The sequence below is a fragment of the Haemaphysalis longicornis genome, unplaced genomic scaffold, assembly GCF_048455015.1.
Source record: "Haemaphysalis longicornis isolate Haplotype H1 unplaced genomic scaffold, Haemaphysalis longicornis Haplotype H1 scaffold_1, whole genome shotgun sequence".
In the NCBI taxonomy this organism is placed as follows: domain Eukaryota; kingdom Metazoa; phylum Arthropoda; class Arachnida; order Ixodida; family Ixodidae; genus Haemaphysalis; species Haemaphysalis longicornis.
In genome coordinates, this window is record NW_027526203.1 from 474,650,253 (window position 1) to 474,677,486 (window position 27,234).

Here is a 27,234-nt window from a genome sequence, read left to right on the forward strand (position 1 = left end):
GGGACTCTGGTAATGCACACACCGTGTTGACAGAGGCGGGAATTTCATTGGTGCTGCGCATAATTTCTCTGTGCGTCGTAGGGACAGTACTTTAGAGAGGCCGCCCAAGGGTCGATGGCCAGCACTCAGAGTTGCTATCAGTTGGTTATCTAACAACCTCCTCCTCCTGGTCTCCTGATTGATTGATTGAAGGGTTTAACGCGCCGACGCAACGCAGGCGATGAGGCGCGCCGTAGTGGAGGGCTCCGGATTAATTTTGACCACCTGGGGATCTTTAACGTGCGCCGAAATCTCGTACACACGGGCGTTTTTGCTTTTCGCCTCCATCAGAAAAGCGGCCGCCGCGGCCGGGAATCGAACCCGCGACCTCGTGCTCAGCAGCGCAACGCCTTAGCCACTGAGCCACCGCGGCGGGTCTCCTGGTCTCCTGATGGTGCATCAGTTGTAAAGCATGGCGCCTGTAAACGGACGAGCAGTGTGTCCTGCTATGCATGGCAAAATGTCCCCCCTTTGATGTTGCACACCACATTGGTCGCCGAGAGGGCTGTGGGCATTGTCAAGTGCATGGCTAGGTTGCGTAATGTTGACGTGGTGCTGGACAGTGCAGAACTGGCTCACCATCGTGTAGTGCGCAGGCTGCAATGACCGCTGCACGACATGGGGCCACTTGGGGCAAGCGCTGTGGCTGTGGCCTTCTCTTGGCTCAAGTGGATTTGAATAGAGAGAGAAACCCTGTGTTATCGATACAACTGCACTCAAAATTTCAACCTCCTGAAAATGCTATTTCCATATAGTTTTCCTTAAAAGGCTGCAAGATACAAAATATAAAAGCTGAAATACGTGTATCCGTGGTGCAAACGACCATCAAAAATCGCATATTTTGTAAGTGAAATTGAGAAGAGCGTGGCCATTACGTCCAGGCTAAAATGACGTTCAGCCGGCCCAGCTGGCCGGCCGGGGCAAACCTGCACGCAATGCTTCGCCCTCACCGCAGCCTCTGGCCCAGCGCAGCCCGACCGGTTCTCCTGGCTGGCCGTAGGGAAAAGCGCAGGGCTGGCCGTGATGTCTCTTCCGCTTCATGGCTGTTTGCGCCATCCGCCGGCGGGGGCACTGTCGCCTGCGGCAGAGCTATTTTGAACGCTTATAAATAGTTAACAACACATTTTACGGGACTATCAGTCACGTCCCAGTTGATTTGGTGGTACGTACTCTACATCCAAAGTAAATTTGGCCGAGGTGAAATTTGAGTGCAGCCGCCCTTTAAGTGTGTGCCTTGCTGGTCACGTAACTGACTTTAACAGTGTGGGCTCTTTGGTGGCGGAGACGCACTCAAAATGACTGTGCTTGCAGTCCAGCAGACTTGGCTGTTTGCTTCAAGAGACTTGCTCTACATAGCCACTCAAGTCACTGCCATGTATTATTTTTCACCTGGAAGAGGGGCCCAAAACTGCTCTGCACTGCGTCACAACCCTCATCTCTGCTAGGAGGCTTCACTGTAACGCAAATCAAATGTGGTTGTGGGGCTGTCCCTGATGTTTATTGTGATGCATGCAGGTTTGTTTCGTTCTGTGTTTTCTCCTTGGGGGCATGCATTCTGTAATATTATGTGGTAGCGGCAACTTTACTGGGGGAAAATAAGCAAGCAGAAAGTCGTCCAGGGAAAAGAGGGTCGCAGTTGGGCATTTCCCGGTATGTTATGTTATGTCAGCGCTAGGAACTTTGACCTCCTTTCCAATTGGGCTTAAGCTCATCTTGTCATCTTGTTGTACCACCAGTAGTGTTCTTTCTTTGCATCACGCATAGCCACACCCCTGGGCAATAGGGATGGTCGGCAGGGAAGCCTCGTCCCTTCTGGCCAGCGTAGCGAGCTGTGCACAGAGGGGCTTCAAAACCCATGTCGGCCCGATGTGTCTTCCGGGGCATCTGTCCTTAAAGGAGTACTTGCACGACATTTTCGTCTCAAGTCTTTTTCGCTGCTATGGGTGCCTACCAGCCCACTAATCATAGAATGGCACATAATTAGTTACAGCCTCGTTTGTTCATGTCAGTTTGTTCGAGTAAAGGAACACTTTAGGCGGCCGCCATGACAGAAGGGCACTCGCACCGTTCTCGTCTCACCACTGCCGGTATGGACACGCGCCCAGACCGGCCGTGCTCTCCACCATCTCTACACACTGGGCGGCAGCATGACGTCAGTCCCCAAACTGCAACGTGATGCATCTCAGAACAGCGCGTTGGCCACCTCACGGGAGCCCTCGTGTGGGCATCACGACCAACTATACATCGGACCTGCCCAGCGAGCGCGGCCCCAGCACCGCCGTCTGAGGGATAATTTTTGCCGCTGCTAGTAAAGTGGCGCTACTTACGCCCTGTCGTTCCTCGCCGCCGTGGCCGCCGCATGCGTGGGCGCAGCCATGCAGAACGCGCTATTGCAGACGCGGCGTGGAGCGTAAGTTGCGTCTGCTGTATGTAAAGCACGAAGTTTCAGACATAAAAAATACAGCTTATTCAGTCCTCTGAAGCGAGTTTTTCTTTGATGGAGCACGGTGGTATACTGTTTCGTACCTTATTGTAGATCTGAAAAGGTGAGGTGAGAAATGTTTTCACGAGTTCCCCGTCACCGAAGTTTGAGACAAATGGATAAAGACAATCACAAGAAAAGATGAGAACACCCTTCGTTTTATTTTCATTTTTTTCCCTTCACAATTGTGTTATATTTTTGTAATTATGCACTTTATCGCTCAGCCGATCACGACAAATTGAAGCTAGCATGCTTCAATAGTTATTGCATACTGCGCATAGTTATCATATTTTAATATGGTGGATTGGTGTTAAATAGCAACGAGCAGCGGTGCGCCGTCTACATCTGAGCGTACCTCTCATGTTCCCACCGAATTTATTGGTGTTTTTTACGTTATCCAGTTCCAAGCATCAAGGCCAGCACACTGGGCCTCATTGCGGGCTTTCATAAGAGAACCGTCGAGGGACACATTAGGTGCTCACTCTGCGTGGAGCGGCTTAAGGCGCCTCGCTCATCTGGACCTGCCACTGCGGTGATCTTCAGTTTGGACGGGGTGGGCTATCTTATCCGAGGCTTCAGTTCCTGGAATTCGTCTGTACAATGGAAAGAGCGGCCCAAGCATTCGCAGAACTTTCGATATCCTACAAAAACACCGATGGCACTGTTTGTGAGGACGATGCTACCAGCTGCACTTGAAAACAAGCTTTTCAGCCACGACGGCTCAACGGATAGTCGTACGAGGGCAGTGGTTGAGCTCGGGCTGGAGAAGTTCAGCCGACCTTTTTTCACAAATTTTGTTGCGGAGAAAACGGCCAAGAGTGGCAAAGGGAAAAGGATTGCGAAAAAACCAGACTCCAAAAACGTGCTGAAAGCGTGACTATTGCGCTCCATTGTTCAAGTGAAGTGTATGGTTGTGAACGAAAATAAACTTTAAAAAAAAATGCCAAACTGAAAAAGATTGTGCAGTACTAGCGTTCATTAATGTTCTGAAAACCTGACTACAGTGTGGCATTGTGTGCCTAAACCGTGGCATTGTGTATGTAAATAAAATTAGCCTGTAAATAAGCTTAAAATGACATAGTTGTTGAGTTAGTAGTGTAGCAGGTCATTGTAGCACTTCACATGCACACGCAATAATGAATTTCCAATTTATTCGCAAAGAAGGGGCCAAATCATTGTCTTTAATTAGTGCGTGTAACACCGTAACTAGCATCTTCGGTGCTTAAATTTTTGCATTTTGTTTTCCGAGCATAGAAAATTCCTCCGCATCCTTATAGCAAGAAAAAACCGTCACACTTCATGAGGAATTTCAACAAAAAGCTTCAATTTTATGGTATTTACTATAACAAAAAGAGTTCCTGGGAAGCTTTTATGACATCAGTTTGGTTTATGATATATGAACTTCCCAATGTACATCGGATTCGGGAATAACCTCCCCCTGCGAGTATGGACCTGTACACTTTGGTTAGCTAGCCAGTTCTGTTGTCACTACGTGAGATAACGTTATTTCTTTTCGGCATCACTTCATATCAGACCACGAAACTAAATGCGTCGCGTGCACCATAACGCATCTCACAACGGGAAAGCCAGTCGGGAGGCCCCTCCCCGCCTTAATACGCTGAATCAGAAAAAAACATTAATTCAGGGATGGTCACCGTAAAACTGCTACTTACTCATTCGGAATTACTGAAATCAATTAACTGAAGTATGATTAAACACAAATTCCCGCGCCAGACGGCTGCTACTAGCGTTCGAGCACGCACTGCCAGCGTAGCCGCCGCTCGCCGCAACAGTGCGTAAAAGCGCCCCTAGCGGCCGGGCGCAAAACGAGACTCGGCGCAAGCGCTCCCATAGAGCAACGCTAGCTAGGCAGGTCCGAAGTAAAGTTGGTCGTAGTGGGCATTTAGGGCCACAAGGAGCAGATGGCGTCATGCTGATGCTGATTGTGGAAGGGTATCTGTTTTGGGCTTTGTCATTCACGCAAAGATTAAAGTGGATTTAAAATATCTATACTGGACGGTTACTGTTGAAACTTGCAGGGAGATATCTCCGTATGCAAAAAAGAGCCTTCTACATAGTTATCCCAGCTTTGAAACTTCGTGTCAGTACTCCTTTGAAAATGGACCGGCCTTTGTATGTGCGCCAGCAAAACCAGTGAAACTGTGAACCAATGTTTACGCCCTGACAGCGTTTCCTTGTACATTGCGCGGTGACCAGCCGCGTGTGGGGGCAGTGAACGGGGGAAGCCCGGGTGCAGCAAGCAGCTCGTTTTTCTCTGTCCCAGGGATTGCCGGGTGGTGCGGGACCCGCAGACGCTCAAGTCCAAAGGCTACGGCTTCGTGTCCTTTGTCAAGAAAGCGGTGCGTGTTTCTCTGGCCCCCGCCGCTGGAGGCCTGTGGCAGCGGCGGCTGACTCCCCGCTCTTCTGGTGCAGGATGCCGAGAATGCCATTGGCACCATGAATGGCCAGTGGCTGGGCAGTCGAGCCATCCGGACCAACTGGGCCACGCGTAAGCCGCCCGCCAACAGAACCCAGACCGAAGGTGAGCCTGCGGAAGCATCCGGGGTGGTGCTGGGCATGCTCCAAGTGGGGCTGTTCTTGCTTTCAGTCGACATAACGACCAGCACAAAGCCCCTCACCTTCGATGAAGTCTACAACCAGTCCAGCCCCACAAACTGCACAGTGTACTGCGGGGGCATCACGCAGGGCCTATCAGGTGGGTCAGCAGTTTTGGTCTCCTCCGGATGAGCGTTGTGCAATACGGGATGTGGTGCACCAACAGCCCAGCTTGGTCATCATTACTGGAGGATCTGGGAGTGGTGGTGGCCGTTTTGAGCCTTTGCTTTGCCTTGTGCTGGCATGCTTCCTGGGAAGGGCCTTGTGTGAGGGGCTGGCAGCAGCAGCCTGTAGAGGTGTCATTTGCCCTGCTCTCTGGGAAGGCGTCACTTGACAGGAAGCTTCAGAGCGTTCTTGCACCTTTTGGGCCCCGGGGGGAGAGGAGCACCAGTAGAGACGGTGCCTTGTCTCGTGGCACATGTGGGCTCTGGGGGCAGTGGTACGCAGGCCCCGTGTGCTGGCAAAAGAGACGTTTCAACTTGAGCTGCAGCCTGCCCTGCCTTGGCAGTAACCTTGGCTTTGTCCCAACTGCTCGTTTTGCTGTGTGTGTGCTCCATTGTAGCGTGGAAGGTGTGGGATGGCCCAGCGAGCTTCGCAGGAACACTCTGGCAAACAGGCAATGTATTTCTGGAAAAGGATTTTTGGCTCGTTCGACAGTAGCTGTCGGGACCGAGCCCGTTTTATCAAGTGGCTGGAACATGTCCCCGCTGAGGCCTTCAAAATTATTGATGTCATGCTGGAGATCCATTCCATCAGCAGGGGTGGAACAGCTGCGCCATTGAGCGCCAAACTTGCTTACCTCAACCATCCTGCGCCGGACCGCCTCTATTGCACCAAGCTCGTTTATCAGCGCCGTCCTGTGCCACATATCCCCTATTGAGTGACGAGATACGAGCACAGCGATGTGCTGTGCCTGAAAATCTGGCTGAAAAATTGTATTTTCGGTTTCAATGCGGTTATGTTTTGGTTTCATCAAGGCTATGTACGGCTATGGAAGATGGCTTTTGCTTAGCTGTGAGGCTGCAGGCACTGGAAGCCTTCTCCGCCTTCGCTTTGGACTTATTTGTGTTGCCTTTGCACGGTTGTGTTTGCCGGTGCCGGCGGGTGTGCCGTAATCAATGGAAAGTAAGTAAAAGAGAGGGAATTGTTTGTCACATCGCCAACAGATAGAAAATAGAATAATAGTCGCACAGAAGGTTGCAGTTAATAGGATGTGAATTTTAATTTAGTCGACCATTTTTGCAGAGCGTAGCTGCATGTATTGAACAAACGGGGTCTTGGACACTTTGCCCTTGCTTGTTAATTTGGTTCGCCCTTGTTGTGAGGTAATTACATTCACCTCTGAATTTGGGGTTAGCTTTGCTTATGTGTTGGATGGTCCAGCATTAATTATGCCTGCTCTCATGTTACGTAGTCTATGTCATACGTTCGACTCGCAACCCCAGTGATGTGATAACTGCGCCGAAAGGTAAATCCTGCTACATCCTACTACATTTCAAGCAATCTGCGCTAATCTTGCGCCGAAGCTTCGTTTCGCTGGGTTTCCTCGATGTGGCACACTCTGGTCTGAGGAGTCCTCTTTACACCACAGGCGTTGAAGAGGAGGGAATCTCTTACTATCTCCTTTGCAATAAAGCTTGGCAGGAGGTAACGTGACTTGCTCCGAGAAGTCGAGATGGAGAGGGAATTGAAAGGGTAGTAGCTGGAAAGGGGATGAAAGCTCAAAATGACTTACTTTGGGGCCGGCTGTAAGCCGGTTCATTGAACAGTTTCCGGCTTTCAAGAAAGTGATCTTGTCTGACAACATGTCGTTCAGGACAGCTACGGGAGTGCTTCAGAAAAGCATTTTTTGATAACTTTCTTTGCAAACTACTCTTCGTGAAGAATGGGGTCGAAGTTCCGCTGATTTTTTGTCTTTGTTTCAAAGAAGTGAGCCGTTGGCCCACCTTACTCCATGATGAGAGGGTGGCCCTTGCTCACCAGCTGGGTGGACGCTTCATGAGGACAGTCATACCAAGCGAAGAGAGCCAGAGTTGCCGTTGTTGCAAACCTAGTCCCCTGCAAATTGTAAAGTGAGAGTAGAAGTCGTAGATGACGCGGAGCGTGCAATTTCTTCTTGGGAACCCCGAGAGAAACAGACATTTAGGCTGGGCGCTAGAAGCTTTTACATTTAATGCACTTAGTACCTTCTGTCGCGGCTGCCGTTCAACGACGTCATTTTGCAGAACCTGCACTTCATAAGCCCACAGCTGAGGGAAGAGTCCTGTTATGCTCATTTTAGGGTGCTAGCTGCCAGGCTGCCGCAAGGGATCCAACCCTGCGATGTTTTCACTTTGATGTATAAATACACACTCCTCCAGCTTGATCACGTTGAATCAGATTTGATACACGGATTTACAAGTATTGGCAGCAGATTTTTGAGCAAAGGGAGGCTGTCAACAAAACCAAATTCTCTCTCTTGGCCAGGCTAGTGAAGGCATTGCTTTGCATTCATTCCTTATAGAAATGCGGATGTCGGAAGTGGCTTTAGAAAGAACCGCCGGCACCTTAATGAAAGGGCTTCGTTGACGATACAGAATGTTAATGGCATCAGGCACATTGTTTCATTCTCCAAGTGCTTTGAAAGAGATGCAAATTGCTTCAATGTGCCACCAGAGGTTTTCAGAGCAGTACAAACTTTGAGCAAAAACTACCAAGAGCGCATTGCTGCTGAAGAAGCTCAGGCAGCTAAGCAAGCTGAGGCTGGTCTTAGTCATGATGGCCGAGACAGGCTCCAGCGAGAAGTGGAGACCGCAAAAAAAAAAAAAAAAAAAATGCTGGTGAATGCGGAGCATCTAATAGCCACGGCATAAATTTAGTCCAAGAGCTTCGGGTATGTCGAAAGTGGCCAGTCTCTTCTGGCTGAGGGTAAAGTAAGAATTGCGGCAGCACTGGACAAAATGACACAAAAGAAAACTTTGGACCAGTCACGATAGTTCTACTCTCATTACATGTTCTGCTTGTTAACCCTTTCTCTCCCGGGGATTCCAAATGGAATCACATTGCTGTAGTCACTCTGGTGCATAAAGAACAAAACCAAACCTGCTTTGGGGGAATTGTCCTTCAAGGATGAGGTTTGCAATATACATCTCCATTGTAGCGTTTTAGCAGAGCCGGACGCTACAAAGATAAAGCTCCAGTGAACATGAAATTATGATGTTAAGGCTAAAAAAACCAGTGGTCATAGTTATATACCCAGGCTTGTAAATCTGTAAATATTTGCACTGTGGAGCTCATCTTTTGCTTGTAGGCTCATAGGGTCATAAAATTCAGGAAAACAGGGAAAATTTTTTTCCACCAGAAAAAAAAGGACATTTTTAATTGCCAGATGTCTTCAATGATTGGCCTCATTAAGAAATCAGTAATTACTTGCACTACCACCTCTATTTTTAGTTTATAGGCTTAGGGGAGCTGTAGAATTCAATAGAACACAGAGAAACCATTTTTGTGCTTGATTAAAAAAAAGTCTGGACTGAAAGGGCCAAGCGCCGCATGCCACCGCTTTGCCCTTCGTTTGAGTTTGCTGTTTTATTGCCATGTAGTCGTTTTGAGCCTCAAAATGTTGTGTTTTCATGTGTATCAAACTGTCCACATAATGTCACTGTGTTTCGTTCATTGTGGTTTTGTGAAAAGAAGTCAAGTTTTCTTTCATGATCTGTTGGCTCATGTAGTGAATGTACACACTCACACGAAGGGTTTCAGTGCTTGTCATGAGGCATTTTATAATCACTGTTAAAAGATATCTGTGTAGCGGAAACTCTTCTGCACCGTAGGCATTTTACTTGTTTAAACATTTCTGTGTGCCCAGGATGCTGCTTTTGGGGCTCCTCTTGGTTGTTTGCCTCCAGTTCTAGCAATATTTCTCAAATATTAATGCTTGTTCTGGCTGCTCCAAAACCTACTTTGGCTGCTTCAAAAGCTGCTCGAAAACGATTCGACCCAATCACATTACTGCAAATCCGTGACGGCCAAAGACAAAGCTATGTTCAGTTTCACACGCACTGAGACCGCTGTTCTATAGGAAAACTGCAGGCAAATGCCTTGTTTTACGGAATGCCAGCTTGAGTTCACTTGACACTGCCATCTAGCGGTCACGAATTGAGGCATGTTAGCTGATCCCCTTTGACTCTGCGCATGAGGTTTAACATTTTGAATGGTCATAACGTAGTGCACTCGTTGGGGCCGAAGGATAATTCCCCATATTGTAAATTTTCATATATATAGTACAAGAACTGCGTTCATGGTTTGGAGGAGGTGCTAGTGCACAATAGAACACCAATTATAGTAGATCAATAGATTAGCCCTAATTGGCAGAAGGCTATCATAGGCTGCTGTGCCATCCCCCTGCCAAACGGCCTTTCTGGCTGCTCCAAAGGGCAATTTTGCCTGCTCCCAGGACTGCTTCCAAGCCCATATGGCCTGTTCCACCCCTGCATCAGCAAGTCAAACTACCTGGTGGTGTCCTGTTATGCATTATCACAGTTTGTGTCTGTGTTCTGGGGGATTCGCTACATGCACTCGTGGAAAGTGCATGCATTGCTACCCACAGTAGGAGCCTGCTTCTAAGTGCCTGAATGGGAGGGGGCCATTAGACAGCCTAAGCTTACTGCCTCACCATGCCGTTGCCTTTGTACCATGATGCCACCGCACATGCACCAGATTCCTCATGCCGGTGAAGACAGAAAGTGTATTTTAGTGCACCGTTCGCGGTTTTCATTTTCTGAGGCCGGAAGGCAAGTAACAACATGTGATGAATTAGTCGCAAAGCAAATGGCACAAAACTTTGTTGCCCAGAGCTGTTCACTTGTGCGTGAAATTGCTTGAATCTTGACTTTTTAAACACTCACAGTACAGTAATTTTCATTTGAAAAAAATGTAGCGGTGTTCCTCACAAAAAGAGAACATGATGTTGATGCTGCCATTTAGTGGGTGCAATTAACATCAAATACCGTTAACCAGAACTTGTGCCTCCTTTACATATTTTGGCATAGGAATAACCCACAATGCCTTGCACAGCACGATTTTGGAGTTGTGAAAGTGCTTTGTGGGCTTGGGAACTCATCTGAGTTATTTGAGGTTGGCGAGCCTTGGCACGATCAGGGGCGGCCATATCCCTTGCCAGTCTGATGAATCTCATCATGTGACACTCTCCTCAGCATCATTTAACAGCCATCACTGGAAAACAGCTTCAGCGAAGATAGTTTTATCAGTTCTGCCAAGCGTTGGGTGCTGAGAGCAGTGTCTTTGCTGTAGTCAAGACTCGAGGATGATGATGGTAGACCTTGTGTCGGTAAGTTGCCGTCCATGGTACTGCTCGCGCATGCGCAGTGGTGTCATGGTTGAACGGTAACAGTACAGTAACGTGGTAAGCTGAAGCTGCCTATTGACTCTGCTTCCGCTACTGAGTGTTTTTACGAGAGGTGGGACAAGCGTGTCTGGTCGGCATCTGTAAGTTCGATGAAAATTTTTTATACAGCCCTTTGGGCACAGGGGAAAACATATCTGAAGTTAGTTCTCCGGAAAAAAATTCCCAAAGACGGCTCAGGTGGCAGGTGCATTGGACGAGTTGCACAAGATTCGGAACTGTTACGGCTGTAAAATACAAACTGTTGCAGCTATTGCTGCAGGGTTTTTTCTCAGTGTTCGTTCAGGTTCTTGAAAACCTTGAAAACCCTTACAATTGAAAATTGAGTTTTCAAGGGCCTTGAGAGCCTGGAATTTCTTTGGCCAACAGAGAGGAGACCCGATTGCGTGACCAGGTTTTTGTGGCTTATCAGTGTGGCCCTGCACGCTCCCCATCAAAAACATGCTTTTTACAATTTAAAGCCAGCTTGCGGGTGCAGTAGTGCTGCTTTGTACAGCTTTTACAATTTAAAGTGAGCTTGGGAGCACAGGCTTGCTGCTTTACACAGTGGCTGGTACGGAACGAAATCCCTGCATCGGCCGAGGCAGAAATTAGCATAGGTCCCCTTCCAGTTTTCCATACTACTTTCTGCATTGCCTCGTCCTGTTATTCATTTTACATATCTTCCCGTTGCTGCGCCCTGCCATAGCTATGCCCCACTACGTTTCGAAAATGAATGGTGCTGACACTCCAGGGTGAAATGTGAAAATGAGCACAGATAAGCAAAACTCTGAACGTGAGAATACAGTGCATCTAGCTCCTAAGCTGTACTGGAATATCTTATTTTGACGGGTGTGATGGTGGGCAGAGCCAGTAGAATTGTCAATGCCCCCCCTCACTTAACACGGTAATTTTGAAGATGAGAGTGGCAGGGGCCATTAAGTTATGTTCCTCGAAAAAGTTCAAGATGGCATGGCTTTTTTAAAGCTGCCTCAGTCCTACTAGGGGAAGAGGGAAGAGGGGGTAAACTTGTCCACTTCCAAAGGGTGGAGCTGTTCCAAAGAGATTTTTTCTTAGGTCATTTTTTGAGATGTAAAGAAGCAAACGTTTGGCGTGTGAAAACAGTAGTGAAACGTTAGTACACAGGAACCCCTGCACCCTTGAAAATGCCTTAGCAGAGCCTTGAAAGTCCTTGAATCTCCTTGAATTCTTGTCCCTGAATCTTGTACAACCCTGTTTTCTGCAGAGACTTTGCATATTGTCTCTGAGTTCGCATATTTATTTTAAATTTTCAAGTGAAATTCTTTTTAATAAAGAATTACAAACTTCACACGTTTTCAAAAATTGCCGAAATGTCCGACCCTGTTCTTCTGCATCTATACAAGCGAGGGAGTTCGATTTTGTAAGTATTATTTCTCCATCCTTTTTTATTCTTCGTGCCAATTTTAGTTTATCTAGAACAAGTGGTTCATTTTGAAAAATGCACTGCATTGCAGGTCAGTTGCACATTTTGGTCTACTTTGAAAGCCAATTGAGAAAAAAAAGGCCATCTTAGATTTTTTTTTTTTTTCAAACTGTCACAAATTGAAGCCAAAATTGTTCTCTATCACATGCTTGAAAAACATGTTGCACAATTTTTTGTGGTTTTGCAGCTATAAAGCATCAAATATGATTTTGTAGCAGTATTGCAGGGATGTACTAGAGTGGTCTGTAGCAAACTTCTGACTACAACGCAAAGCAAGAAATGGCCAGTACAGCTAAAACATTATGAAAGTAAAATGGACGGAACCATGCTTTCTTGAAGTTAACCGTGAATAAAGTGCACAGTCCCCGAATATAGTGTAAAAGCTCTGGCTCTCAAGTGAATGGTTGGTGGGCTTATTCTACCTGTCGTGCCTAACCATATAATTCCAAACCTGGCCTTTTTAAGACCGCCAAGCCTAAAGTGATTTAAGAAATGCAGCTAAACCTCGCTGTAACGAACTTCAATGTAACGAAACCCTCGATGCAACAAACCACGGAATTTTTCCCAACTTCAAGTGTATGCACACCATGTATTTTTACCCTCTGTGTAACGAAGTCCCGTTTGCCAGAATTTTAATGTAACGAAGTTTCATGGAGAACTAGGCACGAAATTTAAGCTGTAGAGGTATATTTTGGGAGACGCAAGCGCTGGAATGGGGTCTCAATAAAACGCAAACGGCAACACGGGCGGCCCAATGCCGTGGATGCAGTGAGCCATGGAGTCAGTGAGCGAGCCCCCTTGGCTACAAACTGGGTGGTGTGCATACACGGCTGGCACTCTGTTTCTGTTTCTGTCGGAGCTTAATCGTCTACGCGGGCATCAGCGTGAACCGCATGGAGCATTTTCTCCCCGCAAAAACGCGCCCCGCAAGCCACAGGCGCGCTGACGCAGCCGCGGAGACCACCCGCACGTTGTGGGTAGCTCCAGCGACCGCTTCTAACTGCTCGCTGAAACACAACTCGAGGGGCAAACGAGAGGGGATAGCGTGGGCGAAATTTTCACAGTAAAACGTCATATGCGCTGCTTAGGAAAGCGGCCGTCAAATATTCTCCGCGGTGGTAAGCCTAATCGCCTCTGGCAGGGCCGCCACCACCGCATGCTGCCGCTTCGCCCTTCGTTTGAATTCGCTCATGCTTGTTGGGTTTCATCGTTCCAGCAAGAATTTGTGAATGTGAGCCTTGCACGCACGTTTTTTTTCACACCCGTGTCCGCGATTGCGCGCCCGCGGGGGCTTCTGCCTCAGCCAGGATGTGACTGGCGCTGCACGCGGCAGTGTGAGGAGCCTGACCAGTTTCGCCAATGGGGAGGCGCGCGCCCTATGGCGGGAGCTTTGAAGCGCTCGGGGATGCCGGCTGGCCAGACGATTACGCTTACCTCCACAGAGGGCATTCGATGGGCGCTTTCGTAAGCGGTTCGTATGACATTTTGTGGTGGAAATTTCACCCACGTTACCCACTTTTTTTCTTGTGTGCCCCTCTCGTTTGCCCCTCGAGTTGCGTTTCAGCGAGCCGCTAGTCTCCGCGGCTGCGTCAGCGCACCTGTGGCTTGCGGGGCGCGTTTTTGCGGGGAGGAAACGCTCCATGCGGTTCACGCTGATGCCCGCGTAGATGATTAAGCTCCGATAGAAACAGTGCACCAGCCGTGTATGCGAGCCACGTTTCCGTTTGCAGGAAATGCTTCATGGGATGAACACTACATTATAACCGCGAATTTCAGTGTAGCGAAATTTCAATGTAACGAAGGAAATTATAAATTTTACCGACTTTGTTACATCGAGGTTTAACACTTGGTAAGGCACAACACTTGTGAGAAGCACCCGCCACGGTGGCTCAGTGGCTAAGGCGTTGCGCTGCTGAGCACGAGGTCGCGGGTTCGATTCCCGGCCGCGGCGGCCGCTTTTCTGATGGAGGTGAAAAGCAAAAACACCCGTGTGTACGAGATTTCGGCGCACGTTAAAGATCCCCAGGTGGTCAACATTAATCCGGAGCCCTCCACTACGGCGCGCCTCATCGCCTGCGTTGCGTCGGCGCGTTAAACCCTACAATCAATCAATCAACACTTGTGAGAAGCAATAAATTTGACAGTTAACCGGCACAGCAAATGATCCTTCTGTTTGCGCTATAGGCGTTTGCTTTGCCAGATCAGGAACTCGCACTTGCTTCGTACTGCGGTTCTCACGAGTGTACAACCGTGTCTTTTCACGAAAATTTTTTAATGTTCTCTTGCTCTCGCCTGCTATGGAACTCCAACAATGTTGCTTCCATTTGGCGGGCTTAAAGCTGACATTTGTGAACTCTGAACATACCTGATCATCTTCTCAACAGCTAAGTGTGCAGGAGCAAAAAATTCTTCGGATGCTGACGTATCTGAAGAATCCAGTTCATTCCTTGAAGTGGCGGAATGTGCTCTCACACACTTACACTTTATAAATACATACTTCTGTAGTGGTGGCTTCATTTAGGGAGGCGCCGCTTCAACACAATAGTGTGCAAATCTCACATTTCTGTGAGATGCTTTTTTTTTTCCTTTTGCAATTTTAAATAATTGTTGCAAAGCACGTGCTTTTCGCTATACTTTCCCTGGCCCTAGAACCACTCTTGGGTAGTAACTAGTTACTAGTAACACATTACCGGTAATAGTTACTTTTAAGTTTTTGGAACTTGTAACTAAAACTTACTTTTTTATGCAGTAACTGAAACAGGAAATGCCGATACAATTACTTCCTTTTTTTATAAAAATTGTCCAAAAGCAACGCTCGTTAAAGGCCCCCCCCATGTCCAATTGACCTTTCGAATTTCCAGAACACGGCTCCCCTCATGCTTTAGTAGAGGAGGTGGCTAGAAGTATCATCTTCCCTGCAGAAGACCGAGGGTTATCTCTTAAAACTTTTCCTTTGGCTTAAGTCGATCAGAAACAACAACAAAAAAAAAAGAGCCGACAAAGTTCCTCCTCCGATGACACTGTTCTACCCTTTTGAAGAGAGACCACCGCCGAGGGGGCCCATCGAGAACGGGGAGCTCATAGCCACACCAAGAATGAGTCAATAAAAGAGTTGATGCAACGGAATGAGGCATACACAGCGATTGTTGGTTTTAGGCTAGAGTGTTCCCCTGTTTAGTTTTCTTCATCTAGGGTTTCACCACGTGCAATTTTGACTACCCACAAGCATTCGTGTGTTTACATTACATAAACTCTATTATTTGGTTTGTGATCTGTTACTTAGTTTTATACAGTAGCAGAATAGTAATGAGGTTACTTTCTCACGGTAGCTGTAACAAGTTACTTTTGGAAACTCTGACTGTAACATGTTTACTTTTTTGGCTCAGATAGCTGTAACTAACACTGCTACTTCTTTCTGATAACGTGCCCATGACTGCCGCGAACCCAGAGGAGTCATTGGCTTGCCTGAATAGTGGCAGGCAATGATCACGCAGAAACTGTTTGCAGCTGGAAAAGCTTTTTGAAGATCCCTCCTGTTATCTATGACTGCAGCTATAATCATGCTTATTTCTTGTTTTAATGGCTGCTTTTCATTTTTCCGGGAAACAGAATCTGGCTTAAAACCAAGCAGGTAGAACAGCCGCTGTCCTTTAGTGCTTGTCACTTTCTACTGGAACACTCCTCCCCGATGCTTCGAGCTCGACTTGACCATCTTGAAGTAGTGCAGACTCGACACATACACAAGAAGAAACCAGACAGATAACGCTTTCGTTTTTTTTTTTTTTTTTTTTTTTTCTTCTTCTCTCTCTCTCCTTGTGTTCATGTCAAGTCACAATATGTTCAAGAACCACTTTGAACTAGTCCAACTGTCGATGTTCTAAAGGTGGACTGCATTGGTGCATATCCAAAACATAGTAGCCTCTTCCCCGAGGTCTGGAGGTCATCTTAAAGAGGCCATGCAGACGAAATGCAAGTTTCTTTCATTAGAAAGAAGGTCTCGTTAGAATAAGACTGACACTACTTTTAACGCGAACTCCACTCAATTAAGATATATAATTAGGAAAAAAGAGAATGGCCATGCGACAAACTTAGCTCATTTGCCGCACTAGAACCTATGACATTTTATGGACAGCTGTGCGATTGGCTGAGGCTGGCAAACGCAAACGCTGACTGTACAGGGATTGTAAGCTTGCAGAACAATCTATTTGCACTTAAAATTAGGGCACATTCTTTTTATAGCAGTAAGAATGGTAGGGTGAGCAATGGAAGCTACGATCATGTAAGCATCGAAGAAGTTAGTGTGACACTTTGCTAGCTGACACTGTCTAACACAGCTGTTGGACTTGCCTGACACTGACCGACTGACATTAAGCGGCCTGGCCACTTATGTGAACATGTCGAGTCATAGCTTACGTTTTAGGAAACAATTAGTACGAACCCTAATGAAAGTGCAGCAGGTGTAGAAGTCTGGCCAGAAGCAAAGTGTGAACACTGGCACTTAGCGGTATTGCAGTGCCATCTATGAAAGTTGGCAATGAACAAGATAACTTAATGGCCATCTGTGAGATGGTAGCAACCCTGTTCAGTAGGGTATCTTTAGTTTTAAGGCCCTGCTCTGGATGTGTCATTGCCGTCGTCATGAAAACGCACAATTTAGCAGGAGAACTATGTATCAATTAGGTTTACTTGCTATGCGACCTGACCCCCAGATAACTTCACCGCCAGAGGTCGACATCACCGTGCGCCCTAAAGTTTGTGCTATGTCTTACTGGCTCTGAGTTGGGCATAACAAGCACGTAGTTATGTATTCGGCTTACGCTGGAGTACGCCGATTTAACGCATGACTCGATGAGTACGTCAATTTCACGTGTGCATGTGGTTGGGCCTTTAGCTGTGCTGGCCATTTCTCGCCTTAGGTTGTAGTTATGCTACAGACAACTCTATTACATCCCGCAATACTGCTACAAAGTCATATTTAGTGCTTTATAGCTACAAAACTGTGAAAATTGTACAACGTGTTTTTCAAGCCTGTGAAAGGGAACAATTTTTGCTTCAATTTGTGAAAGTTTGAGAAGAAAGAAGACTGCCTTTTTCTATGTATCGGCTTTCAAAGTAGACCAATATGCGCCACTGACCTGCAATGCAGTTCATTTTTCGTAATGAACCACTTTTTCTGCATAAACTAAAATTAGCACTCAGAATGGAAAAAAATAGAGGAATATTACTTCAAAAATTGGCCTCCCAGCTTGCCAAATGCAAAGAAACAGGCACTGATATCTTGGCATTATTTGAAAAAGTGTGAAGTCAATTAGTTTTTATTAAAAAGAATTTTACTGTAAAATATAAAATAAGTATACGAACTCATTTGGCAGTATACAAAGTCTCTGCAGAAAAAGCCCTGCGACCGTAGCTGCAATAGTTTGTGTTTTACAGTCATGAAAGTTCCGAATTTCGCGCTACTTGTTTAGCACACCTGCCACCCGAGCCGACTTTGGGGATTTTTGTCTGGTATGTTTTCCCCTGTGCAGAAAGGGCTATGTATAAAATTTTCGTCCAAATGAAAGATGTCGACCGGATGTCCCATCTTTCGTGATGCTGGCTTGTAGGTTGTCTGCTCGGACGTCTCGTTCAAGAGGCTGGGACCTCTGAGCAGCGTCAGTGTTGCGACTAGTTTGACAGCTTCTGCCAGAGCTGATGGCCTTTTTTTGCTTTTCCCCTTTTTCAGAGGAACTAATGCAGAAGACATTTAGCAGCTATGGCGCCATACAGGAGATACGAGTTTTTAAGGACAAGGGATACGCATTCATTAGGTACGTCTGTGCTTGATGTGAATGGAGTTACAGTGGCTGACAGTGTTGACACAGACCACTGTGCGTCAAGGCCAGCGCACGTGCTCACTGCGGTGGCGACAGGTGGTTGGCAAAACGTTCAGACTCGCCGGAGCACGTATGCAGTGAGGCTGCCTTGGACGCCCACAGGAGTAGAGGTTTTCCTCGTGTGTTGGCTTTCCGGTGCCGGTGGGCTGTTGTGCCCTTGACTACGCAAATCATGCAAGGAAAGGCAGCAGCTGAAGACTCCTTCGAGTCCCCCATAAGGGAAATTCCGAGGGTGCATGCAATGCGCTGAAAAAACTGGCAGCCAAACGGCAGCCACAGTCTTCCCTTGCTCATAGCAACATTTCCCATTTTCAAACCTGCACACTGTGGCCTTCCACACCAATTAGGTGTCGTCACACATTGTTTCATCACATGCTGCTGTTCATCCATCAAACACACGCCGAAATTTTGCCCACTGAAAAAGGTACCGTAAAGTTCCGAAAGAACGCCCACACACAGACATCAAGGAAAAAATGTGGGATGGGCAAACTTGGGTCAAGCGCGGAAGGGACAAATAAGTGACTGCATTGGCACATGAATAGATGATTCGCATGAAATGATGACTACGTATGACCCGTTTTGTGTCGCAACCTATACGCACCGACCACATGCAACCAGGTACTCTCACCACGAGGATCAACCCTTGTGCAATTCCACTGGGGGAAAATGAAGAAAGCAGTCGGTAATATTTGCATAAGTTGTGGCTTGCTTTTTATATATTTTGCCGAGTTTTTCTTTGTTTTTGTCAGTTGTTGCCTAACTTCCTCTTATTCTTTCTTTTTCCCCCATCGATACGAAATCAGGCGTTGCACGCCTCAGGCTGTCTCTCTGAGCAGAGACAGTCTGGGTTCAGGCAGCTGGTTGGCTTTGTGAGGCGCAGGGTGCCCTGGGCAGCGCCAGACCCGGCGGGACACTGCCCGCCCTTTTCACGGTTGCACTTCGTTTGTGGGCCATCTTCTCCTTCGGTCAGAAGGTTCTTCCCCCAGCACTATTTTGGTATGCATGCCAGCATACCAAAATGTAGACCGAATGCTCCTTCCAACCATGCTGTGAAGTAAAGTACAGCCGAACCTCGAACACTGATGTAGCGAATTATCGGTTACAGCGAAGTAGATATGAACTTTGGTTGGTCACGCTTCGTTTCTATGGCACTTATTCTTTTTGTAACGAAACGAAAACCACGATAGCTGTGCGGAATATCGCCTATAACAAGCAATTGTTTGGCTCGAGCAAGGCTCGAAATTCGGAAGCTGCTTTTAAGAAAAGCAAAATACAAAAATTGAGAAGATAACACAATTTTTTTAATAGTTTGTAATACTAAAAAGTCGAAAAGCCCTCTCGTGCGCTGACACTGTGGAAGACTTCATCCTTCAGTGCTGTTAAAATCCGCCATACGAAAATCACATCTTCAAATAAGTAAGAACACTGGACTATTTTGTTGAACGAACAATGTTCTGTTGTAATTTCACATCATGTTCCAGTCCATTCAGTTTGAAATCGCACAAGGAGGCAGGTAAGGATTACCTCGTTTATAGTGGGTGTGAAGCCTCGAGAGATTATTGTGCGAGCAAGATTTCCGGCTTGTCGGGGCCGATTTTTGCCCCTACTGTTGCAATGAATATCGGATATAACGAACTAATTTGCTGCGCCGAAACTACTTCGTTGTACCGAGGCTCAACTGTAGTGCAGAAGTGAGATTTACAAAGTGGACATGCTTTGGGCCAGTTTGACTTGAAGAAATCAGTGTACCTTGATAGCAAATGGCGACAAGTTACTGAACAAGTTTCCTAGTCATGGCAACGACACTGAGTCGCAGAGAAACTGTACTTTTGCTAGGCAATTCCCAGGGTCCTATTTGCACTGGGTCGGTGCACACGCCGCATGAGACTTCATGTCCACCTGTTGGTCACATTTCTATGCAGCGGTACAAATGGACATACCATCTGATCTGCCGCACCGTTACCATCTAAACAGCAGCTTCATGTTGAGGCCAGTCGATAACGCATCTTACAGAGTGGAAACAGTCCAGCACTGGCTCCTCGCCACTTCTTGCCACTCGGGCTGTGCTACGAACTTCGTTGCAGCACTATTTTCAGTCGTTATGATCAGGAAGCGAAGAGCATGGAGATATATATGACAAAAGGTTTATGAGGGTCCCAAAAGAAGACTCTCTAATCTTGCGTAAAAGCTCAACCTAGCGCCGTCGACCCTGATGGTGCAAACTCTGCAACGCTTCAGTGCGCATGCAATGGAGGGTAAGACAGTGCATTGTAACTTGGTTTAGAGAGGTTACTGCTGCTGGGGTGGACGTAGCTGGCACGCTTCTTGGACAAAAGACCTCAGCATTCTCACTTGGTGTGGACAATGTTCTGGCCTCCGGTGGCTGGTTTCACTGCTTCAAGGCTACGCACGGATTTTCTGGCTTTTCAAGTTCGCTGGGGGGTGGGGGCACAAATTTTGGATGCTACGAATATTTTCACGGCCCCCTGAGATTCGCTCTATTGGTACGGGCTGGAGTGTGCTCGGGAAGCACTCCCGACTAATTAGCATAGCAGGCTGCCCCTATCGCTGGAGATAATGGCATAGCACAACCTGCATTGCCGGTGATGGCACGTAAAGTGGCAACTTTGCGCCTTACTAAGGACGTGGAAGTATAGCCTAAGCCAGCCATGGAATGAAAAGACTAGGATTAGCACTTAATGATAAGGAACAAACATCTTGGAATTGGGTGAAAGGGTCAAATGAAGAGAAAGAAGTGCACTTGTGCTTGGCAACAAAATGGCTGCTGGTGGGCTGCTAGGCACCGGGGAAGACTACTGTTACTAGAGAGAGGGATGGAATGGCAATGTCTGTGGTGGGCTGTTGAAGGTGGGGCACTTCTTAAGGCAAACTTTTCAGGCCCGTCAGAGTCAGAAAAGCGCTTGGTGCAAAAACTGGCTAGCATTCTGTGCTAATTGGAGATGTCTGAACAGATATGCGGCATCTCAGGGTCAGATGAGCGGTAATTGCAAACTGTTTTGAGGAGGAGCAGCAGGGGGCAGTGAAGACTGCACGCCTGCTTAGTGGCGCAGCGTGTGAAGCTGTTGCGGCAGGATGAAACTGGTACTGATGTCACAGCGATTGTGGTTTAACTTTTGTGTATTTTTTTGCTTTAACATGTAAAGAACAGCTGAAAATAGCCGCGAATAAAAAGAGATTATTCAAGTTTGTTGTGTGGATAAGTAAAATTGTAATTGTAAATAAGCACTAGAGCAGAACACTTTGCATACATTGTCTTAGAGAAGTGCGTGTTCCCCAATATGTTTTGAACTGGGGAAGCATCAGGGTCACAGTCGGTGCAGTCACTGCAAAGAGGTGCTTATGGCAAGGATGGGCAACAGGCAGTAGCTCTCTTGCACACTCATTCCATGCAAGCAGCATCCTGCATAAGCTGTGTGGCTAGTGCTGATTTGCTCATGCAATGTCTATGCGTGTTTGGCTTTCCCAACTGCAATACACATGTGGCTGGCAATTAGTTTGCGGGGGCCTGGCTCTTGCTCTGAACTCTCATTTCGTGGTTGTTCTTAATTTGGCAAAGTGCACCAGGTGTCCCCAGTTTTTGTCATTTGCTCCCCCATGGCCTTCGGTGTAAACTCTTTCCACTGGCGGCGGCAGCTGGGCGAGGCAGCTGCGAACTGGCCACGATTGGCCAGCTGATTGCGTGGAGGGGATTTGAGCGAGCGGCCACAGTTGTTGCACCTCCCTGACTGGCCCTGTGCAGGTTTGGCACGAAGGAGGCTGCAACGCACGCCATCGTTGCCACGCACAATTCGGACGTGAACGGCCAGACGGTCAAGTGCTCGTGGGGCAAGGAGGCCACCGACCCCAACAACCAGCAGCAGCCTCAAGTGAGTCCAGGAGAGCTGAACAAGCATCCCTCCTGGCCAGAGCAGCGCAACCGCTCGTCCCCTGGGGTGATCACCATTCGCCTGCTGCTGCACCCAGCCTGGGGTGCACGCACCCCAGGCGCCATTTTTTGGGCCCAGCTGGGCCGAGCTCTCGGGCTTCTTCCCCACTCCCCTCCCCTGCCGCCCAACTGAGAGCTCTGCCCAGTGGCGCCCCATTGGAAATGTGCCTGCCTTCCCTCTAACGATCCTCGTTGACGGGGCCCTTCTGGGCAGCCTGCGCCTGACCCCTGGCTGCGCTTGTTGCTTTGCAGAACTTGGCAACCCAGTACTCGTACCCGTACCAGCAGATGGGCTACTGGTACCCGCAGGCGGGCTACCCGCAAGTCCAGGGGCAGTTCATGCAGGGCGTCCAGTACCCTTACGGCCAGTACTACGGCCAGGGCTTCGGGTGAGTCTTGCCCCACGGCTGCTGTGCGGGTTTCAAGCGGAACAGGTTTTAATTACAAACGTAAAGTACAGTGGATGTTCTTGATTTGCCAGGTGGTATTATTGAGCAGGCCCACCCTTTCCACAAAAGTGCTGCGGGGAGACCAAGTAAACTTGAGGGACAGCTGGGCACTAGTTCTGGGTTGTTGTGGAGTGCCAGTGTCCACTTGAACGTAGCAGGGCACCCTGCGCTGAAATTAGTGCAACCAGAGGCTGTTCCCCACATGGCTGTGCACATGCCCACGTGGTCCTTTTTCTCTGTGTGTGGTTTATTTCGAACAGATGCGAATTGGTTATAGCTACAGCTGCGGAAAAACACGTCAGTGCATCATGGAAAGACAGCCAGCCACACTATCACCACCAAACAATGGGATCCATCTGAGTTTGCACACGATACCAGTGAAGCCAAGTTACCAGTGGCTGGAGTTATGCTTAAAGTAAATTTTTCGATAGCGCAAACACAAGCCTGAAAAATGGTTCATTGTGGCAACAGTGTTGATGCGTTGACTTCTTTCACTAGCTAACAAGGAAATGGAAACATTTCATTGAAGTGGAGTTTGTTGTACAAGGAGTTTGTTGTACAACTGTAGTGGAAAAGTTAAGAAGTGCTTTATTTGTTTTTGCATGTGCTGGGGTTGTTAGCCCCACAGCCTTAAAGGAGCCATGAAGAGAAAATGCAAGTTTGTTTTATTCAGCACTTGTCAGGATACATCATCATCATCATCACCACCAGCCTATCTACGCCCACCGCAGGGCAAAGGCCTCTCCCATTGGAGAATAATGGGTCAGGATACAAACGGTGCTTTATTCACTGAGAAATTAATCAATTTCCCGCTAAATCGTTCGTTTTCGTGGTCTGCAATGACATCACAGGAACCGACCGCTCTGCAGCCTACAGTACCTTGATTCACACGTCCGCCGTACAGGGTAGAGACGCGTATGCCGCCATTTTGGGTCGCTCGCTCGCCGCCGAAGCCAGTCATTGTGTCAAAACCGCATCAAAATTATCGCCGCAACGTGGTTTACTGGCGGAGTTTGAATCATCTTATCTGTTTCGCGTTGCTAGGTATCGTGGGAAACAAAAAGAACAACGCTTTGAGCACGTTGACCCAGTTGCAGCGCGGCACGGTGCTGTTCAAAGGGTGTCTTCACCCTACAGGGTAGTGTTGTCTTTGAGGAACCCCGCTCTGAACCTAGATGGTGCCAGCACACTGTGGCAAGCCGTTTTCTGCCTTTGGTTTGTTTTTGACCGTAATTAAACCTGCCTTGTTTTTGTTCTGGGAGAAAATAATTGTTTCCTGAAACAGTGCTCGCTGGACAAATATGGTCACGTAAGACACCGTCGCTTGCGTCAATCGGCCAGTGTCGTCTAAAACAACTCTAAAGCCCTGCAGTGCTGTGCAGCTAAACCAAGCATAGTGCATGCAGTACCAACAGCAGTACGCATCAGTACTTCTATGTTTACATGTGCTTTCGTAACTTCCACTGTTCGTCCCACCAGTCTTATTGCTTTATAAAGAATGTGCCCTAAATTTAAGCGCAAATCGCTCGTTTGGCTAGCTTATAAGCTCTTACTAATTTGAGTCTGCTTCTGCCACCCTCCGCCAATCGCAGAGCTGGCTGGTATGACATCATAGGTTCTGTTGCGGGAAATGAGCTAGTGGGTCGCATGGCCATTCCCTTTTTTTCTAATTATGTAGCTTATTTGAGCGAAGTTTACGTTAAAAAAAGTGGTGTCAGTATGATTCTAATGAGGCAATCTTTTGAATGAACCAAACTTGTGTTTTCTCTTCATGGCTCCTTTAAAGGCAGCTGGGTGAAGTCTGGCACCCGACAGGACAGATGCTTCTATGGCTTCCCAGGAAACCAAAATCCATTGAGGGCAGTTCTGAGGGTTCTGTGGTATGCACAAGGACCTACACTGCCCTTGCTTTAGCAAAGGGCGTGGTTTTGAAGATCCTGGTACCCTTTTGCACCCTGAATTTGTCACATTTGTCTGCACCTGGCACCGGTCCCACTGCCTCAACTGTGTCCAACGGCCGGTGTGTGGCCTGACGCGCAGCCTTGCCCCTTCCCGCAGGAGCGTGGGCATGCAGATGGCGTGGCAGGGGCTGCCTGGCCAGCCCCAGGTGGCCGCTGCCCAGACCCCCATGGCGCAGGGCCTGCAGCAGCCCGGCATGATTGGCGCCTACCCTATGCAACAGTACCAGGCGCAGTAAGCAGGAGACAGGCACCGAGGGAGACCCGCCCAATGGACCACCCACACACACCCACCGCAGCTGTCTGCACTCACCGCTGCTGACTGTGCGCGCATTTGTTTGTGTTGGACATTTTCTGTGTGGCCGGCGAGGGGGGGGGGGGTGGGGAGGGGAGGGGGGAAGGGGGTATGTATACATACAGAGAACACGCTATACATAAACCTGATATATATAAATATATATATATATATATATAAAAATATATGAAAGAAAGCGAGAAAGAGGCCTAAAAAATCTGTCCCTTGCCCGTCCTTTTCTGTAGCACCACGTAGATCCAGTCATTGTACACATGCAGTAGGTTGAGATTTTTTTTAATCGTAGCTTCAACGGTCACGGTTGATCAGCGTGCTCATCCACCCGGCCTTGTTGTCTAAGTTTCCGGCTAAGGGGAAGTGTATGAGTGTGTGTGTGTGTGTGTGGCAGGGGGGTGTCAAGGACTTGCTGGGAAAGAAGGGGACGAGTTTGTTGCGTGTATTGATTTGTCGCCTAGCTGTCCCAATCACCAATTGTGTCATTTGCGACCTGTCTGTTCCCCCCCTCCTGGTGTGTGCATGTAAAATGTCCGTCAGATCAGCAGACAGCACAAAATCATTGCGGCTTTCACGAGGCCAGTGGGGGAAGCACATTTTACCTGTGCGGGGTGGGTGTTGGGTGGGGTCCAGCTGCTGACCACGGGGCTTGGTGGCACTCGTGCTCAATTTCCCTGTGCGGAACCTCTGCTGTGTGAGCGGCCCGTGGTCGGAATAAAGCCTGGTGTGAGCTGTCGTGGGCTGGTTGCGACTGCACGGGAGGACGAGAGGCGTCTGGGATTGTTGGCCTCTGGTATTCTTGTACATAGTAACTCTAGACGCCCTGGTGCTGCCGCCGCCGGCCCTCCCCGTGTATACCTAGCGCCTGCTTGTACAGTAACGCCCCTGGTAGCGTAGTAGTGCCCCCTACGGGGGGGGGTGCCCGCTGGCTTTCACACTCGGCGGACAACGAGCCCACCTGTACCGGGAAGGGTGGCTGGGAGGTTCCCGCAGTGTGCGTTCTTCCTTGCGGGCCTTGTAGTGCGGCCGCTGCCTGGTTGTGCCGAGGAAGTGACAATAAAGGAGCGATGCGAGCTAGATTTCTAGAAACGACTCTGCCTCGTCATTGGGCCCTGTGCGTGCGGTGGCTTCGTGCGCGCACGCCTGCCGCAGTGGCCCCCTGCGTGTCATCGGCTGTGCGTTGTGCAGTGTGGTGGGGCAGCGTCGTTTTTTTGCCCCTACGGTTGTGGCCATTTTGGTGCCCAGTGCAAAGGTTGGTACTAAGAAAAAAGTAGTTGCAGCTCTTAGTACTAGTTATTCTCATGTGCAGTCAATCCTGGTTATATCGAATGTACAAGAGAACACCTATCAGTTCGATATAGAGGATAATTTGATATTAGCAGCTAAGGAATTGGACATCATAAAAGCACATAGCATTTATGAAAACACTTCATTGGTAAAACTGCCTTGCTTTCGCACGAAGTAATCCTGTATCTTCTGCTTGAATAACCTCACGGCATGACACAGTATGCTCTTCTCCCCACTGCCTAAAGGGTCAGAGCAGCTGAGGCTGCCATCTTTCACATTTGCGAACAAGCGCCGGAATAATGCGAGTGCACCAATCACTTTGGAGGTTGTGGGCAAAGGATCATCGTTGCTTTTTTCCTTGTTGCACCCGCTTTCGCTTGCACTCGGTACGATGTCGGCAATGTAGTCTTCGAAACTCCTATGGTCGTGACACCATCATCCACACTCGCAAGGTGTCTGGTAATTCTGACAGCTCTTTCCACACTTCGGCAACACCAGTGCTAGCTTCGTTGCACTCCTCATGATTTTCAGTCGTCACCGGCACGCACAAGCTGGCAGATTCGAAGCAATTTCGGGTGGTATCTTTAGTAACGTCTGCCCAGAACCTACTTTGACAAGGCGTTCTTGGGAATCTTGTGCCTGATGGGCATGTCCGACTTCTTGCAAAGTTCGACTGTATTTATGATTGCCAGCTCCACGGCTATAGGCAGATTTGGCTACTTTGTGCTAGCTAGATCCACTAAAGCTTTTCAGTGACACTAGCCCTAGCCACCGCAGGTACACTTCCAAAAAAGCTGAGAAAGCGAAACGATGCAAACACAACAAACAAAAAAAAGAGTGGGCGGGCCGGGATCATTTATTGCAAGGTTCGCCCTACACAGCACAATGGCACAGTCGCGATAGGAAAAGCGATGTGAGGGAGGGGAAAGCAGTCCGCTGCCCATGCGCGGCTGGGCGAACCACTTTAGAGGTGTGCCGGCAGAATTTCTTTTGCTCCTCCGAGGGAAAGCCAACTTGAGGGGGGCACTTCTGCAGATTTGACGTTCGATATATTAGTTGTTGCTGGTATTTTTGTTCAATATGAGCGTGGTTGTTGCTATATATTCTCATTCCAAATGTACCGTGTCGAGCAATAGTTCAATATAAGGGATAATTCAATGTGAACCAGATTGACTAGTTGAATCGCCCTTGCCACATTCTTTCACGGCTGTTTCTTTAGTGCACGACTCGGGTGAAGTCGGTGGCAGCAGCCACTTGGGTAAGCAGTTTTGCAGAGCAAGCGTGTGCCCCACGAGGTGAATAGCCAGACTATGCGCGAGCACCACGTGGCACCTGAATGGCTTCGACCACCACAGCAGGAGGGGCAGGCAGGAAAGGCAATCCAGCGTGTGGCAGGCTGTCAAGGTACACAAGTATGTTGCATGCT

At 48.2% G+C, this 27,234-nt stretch overlaps 1 protein-coding gene across 7 annotated transcripts in view; it reads left to right on the forward strand.

Moving 5' to 3' along the window:
* Positions 1-25,600, forward strand: part of LOC144156280 (nucleolysin TIAR-like) — a 169,105-nt gene extending 143,505 nt beyond the window's left edge. For 4 of the 7 annotated variants that reach the window (XM_077688221.1, XM_077688220.1, XM_077688225.1 and 1 more), the window contains 6 exons: positions 4,806-4,881; positions 4,955-5,237; positions 17,711-17,795; positions 21,622-21,814; positions 22,060-22,196; positions 24,315-25,600. In XM_077688221.1, coding sequence (XP_077544347.1) covers positions 4,806-4,881; positions 4,955-5,237; positions 17,711-17,795; positions 21,622-21,814; positions 22,060-22,196; positions 24,315-24,453 — 913 coding nt within the window. In that variant the 3' untranslated portion in view covers positions 24,454-25,600. The remainder of the gene's footprint in view (positions 1-4,805; positions 4,882-4,954; positions 5,238-17,710; positions 17,796-21,621; positions 21,815-22,059; positions 22,197-24,314) is intronic. The other 3 variants (XM_077688224.1, XM_077688222.1, XM_077688223.1) reach the window with 2 other exon arrangements.
* The last annotated feature ends 1,634 nt before the right edge of the window (positions 25,601-27,234 follow it).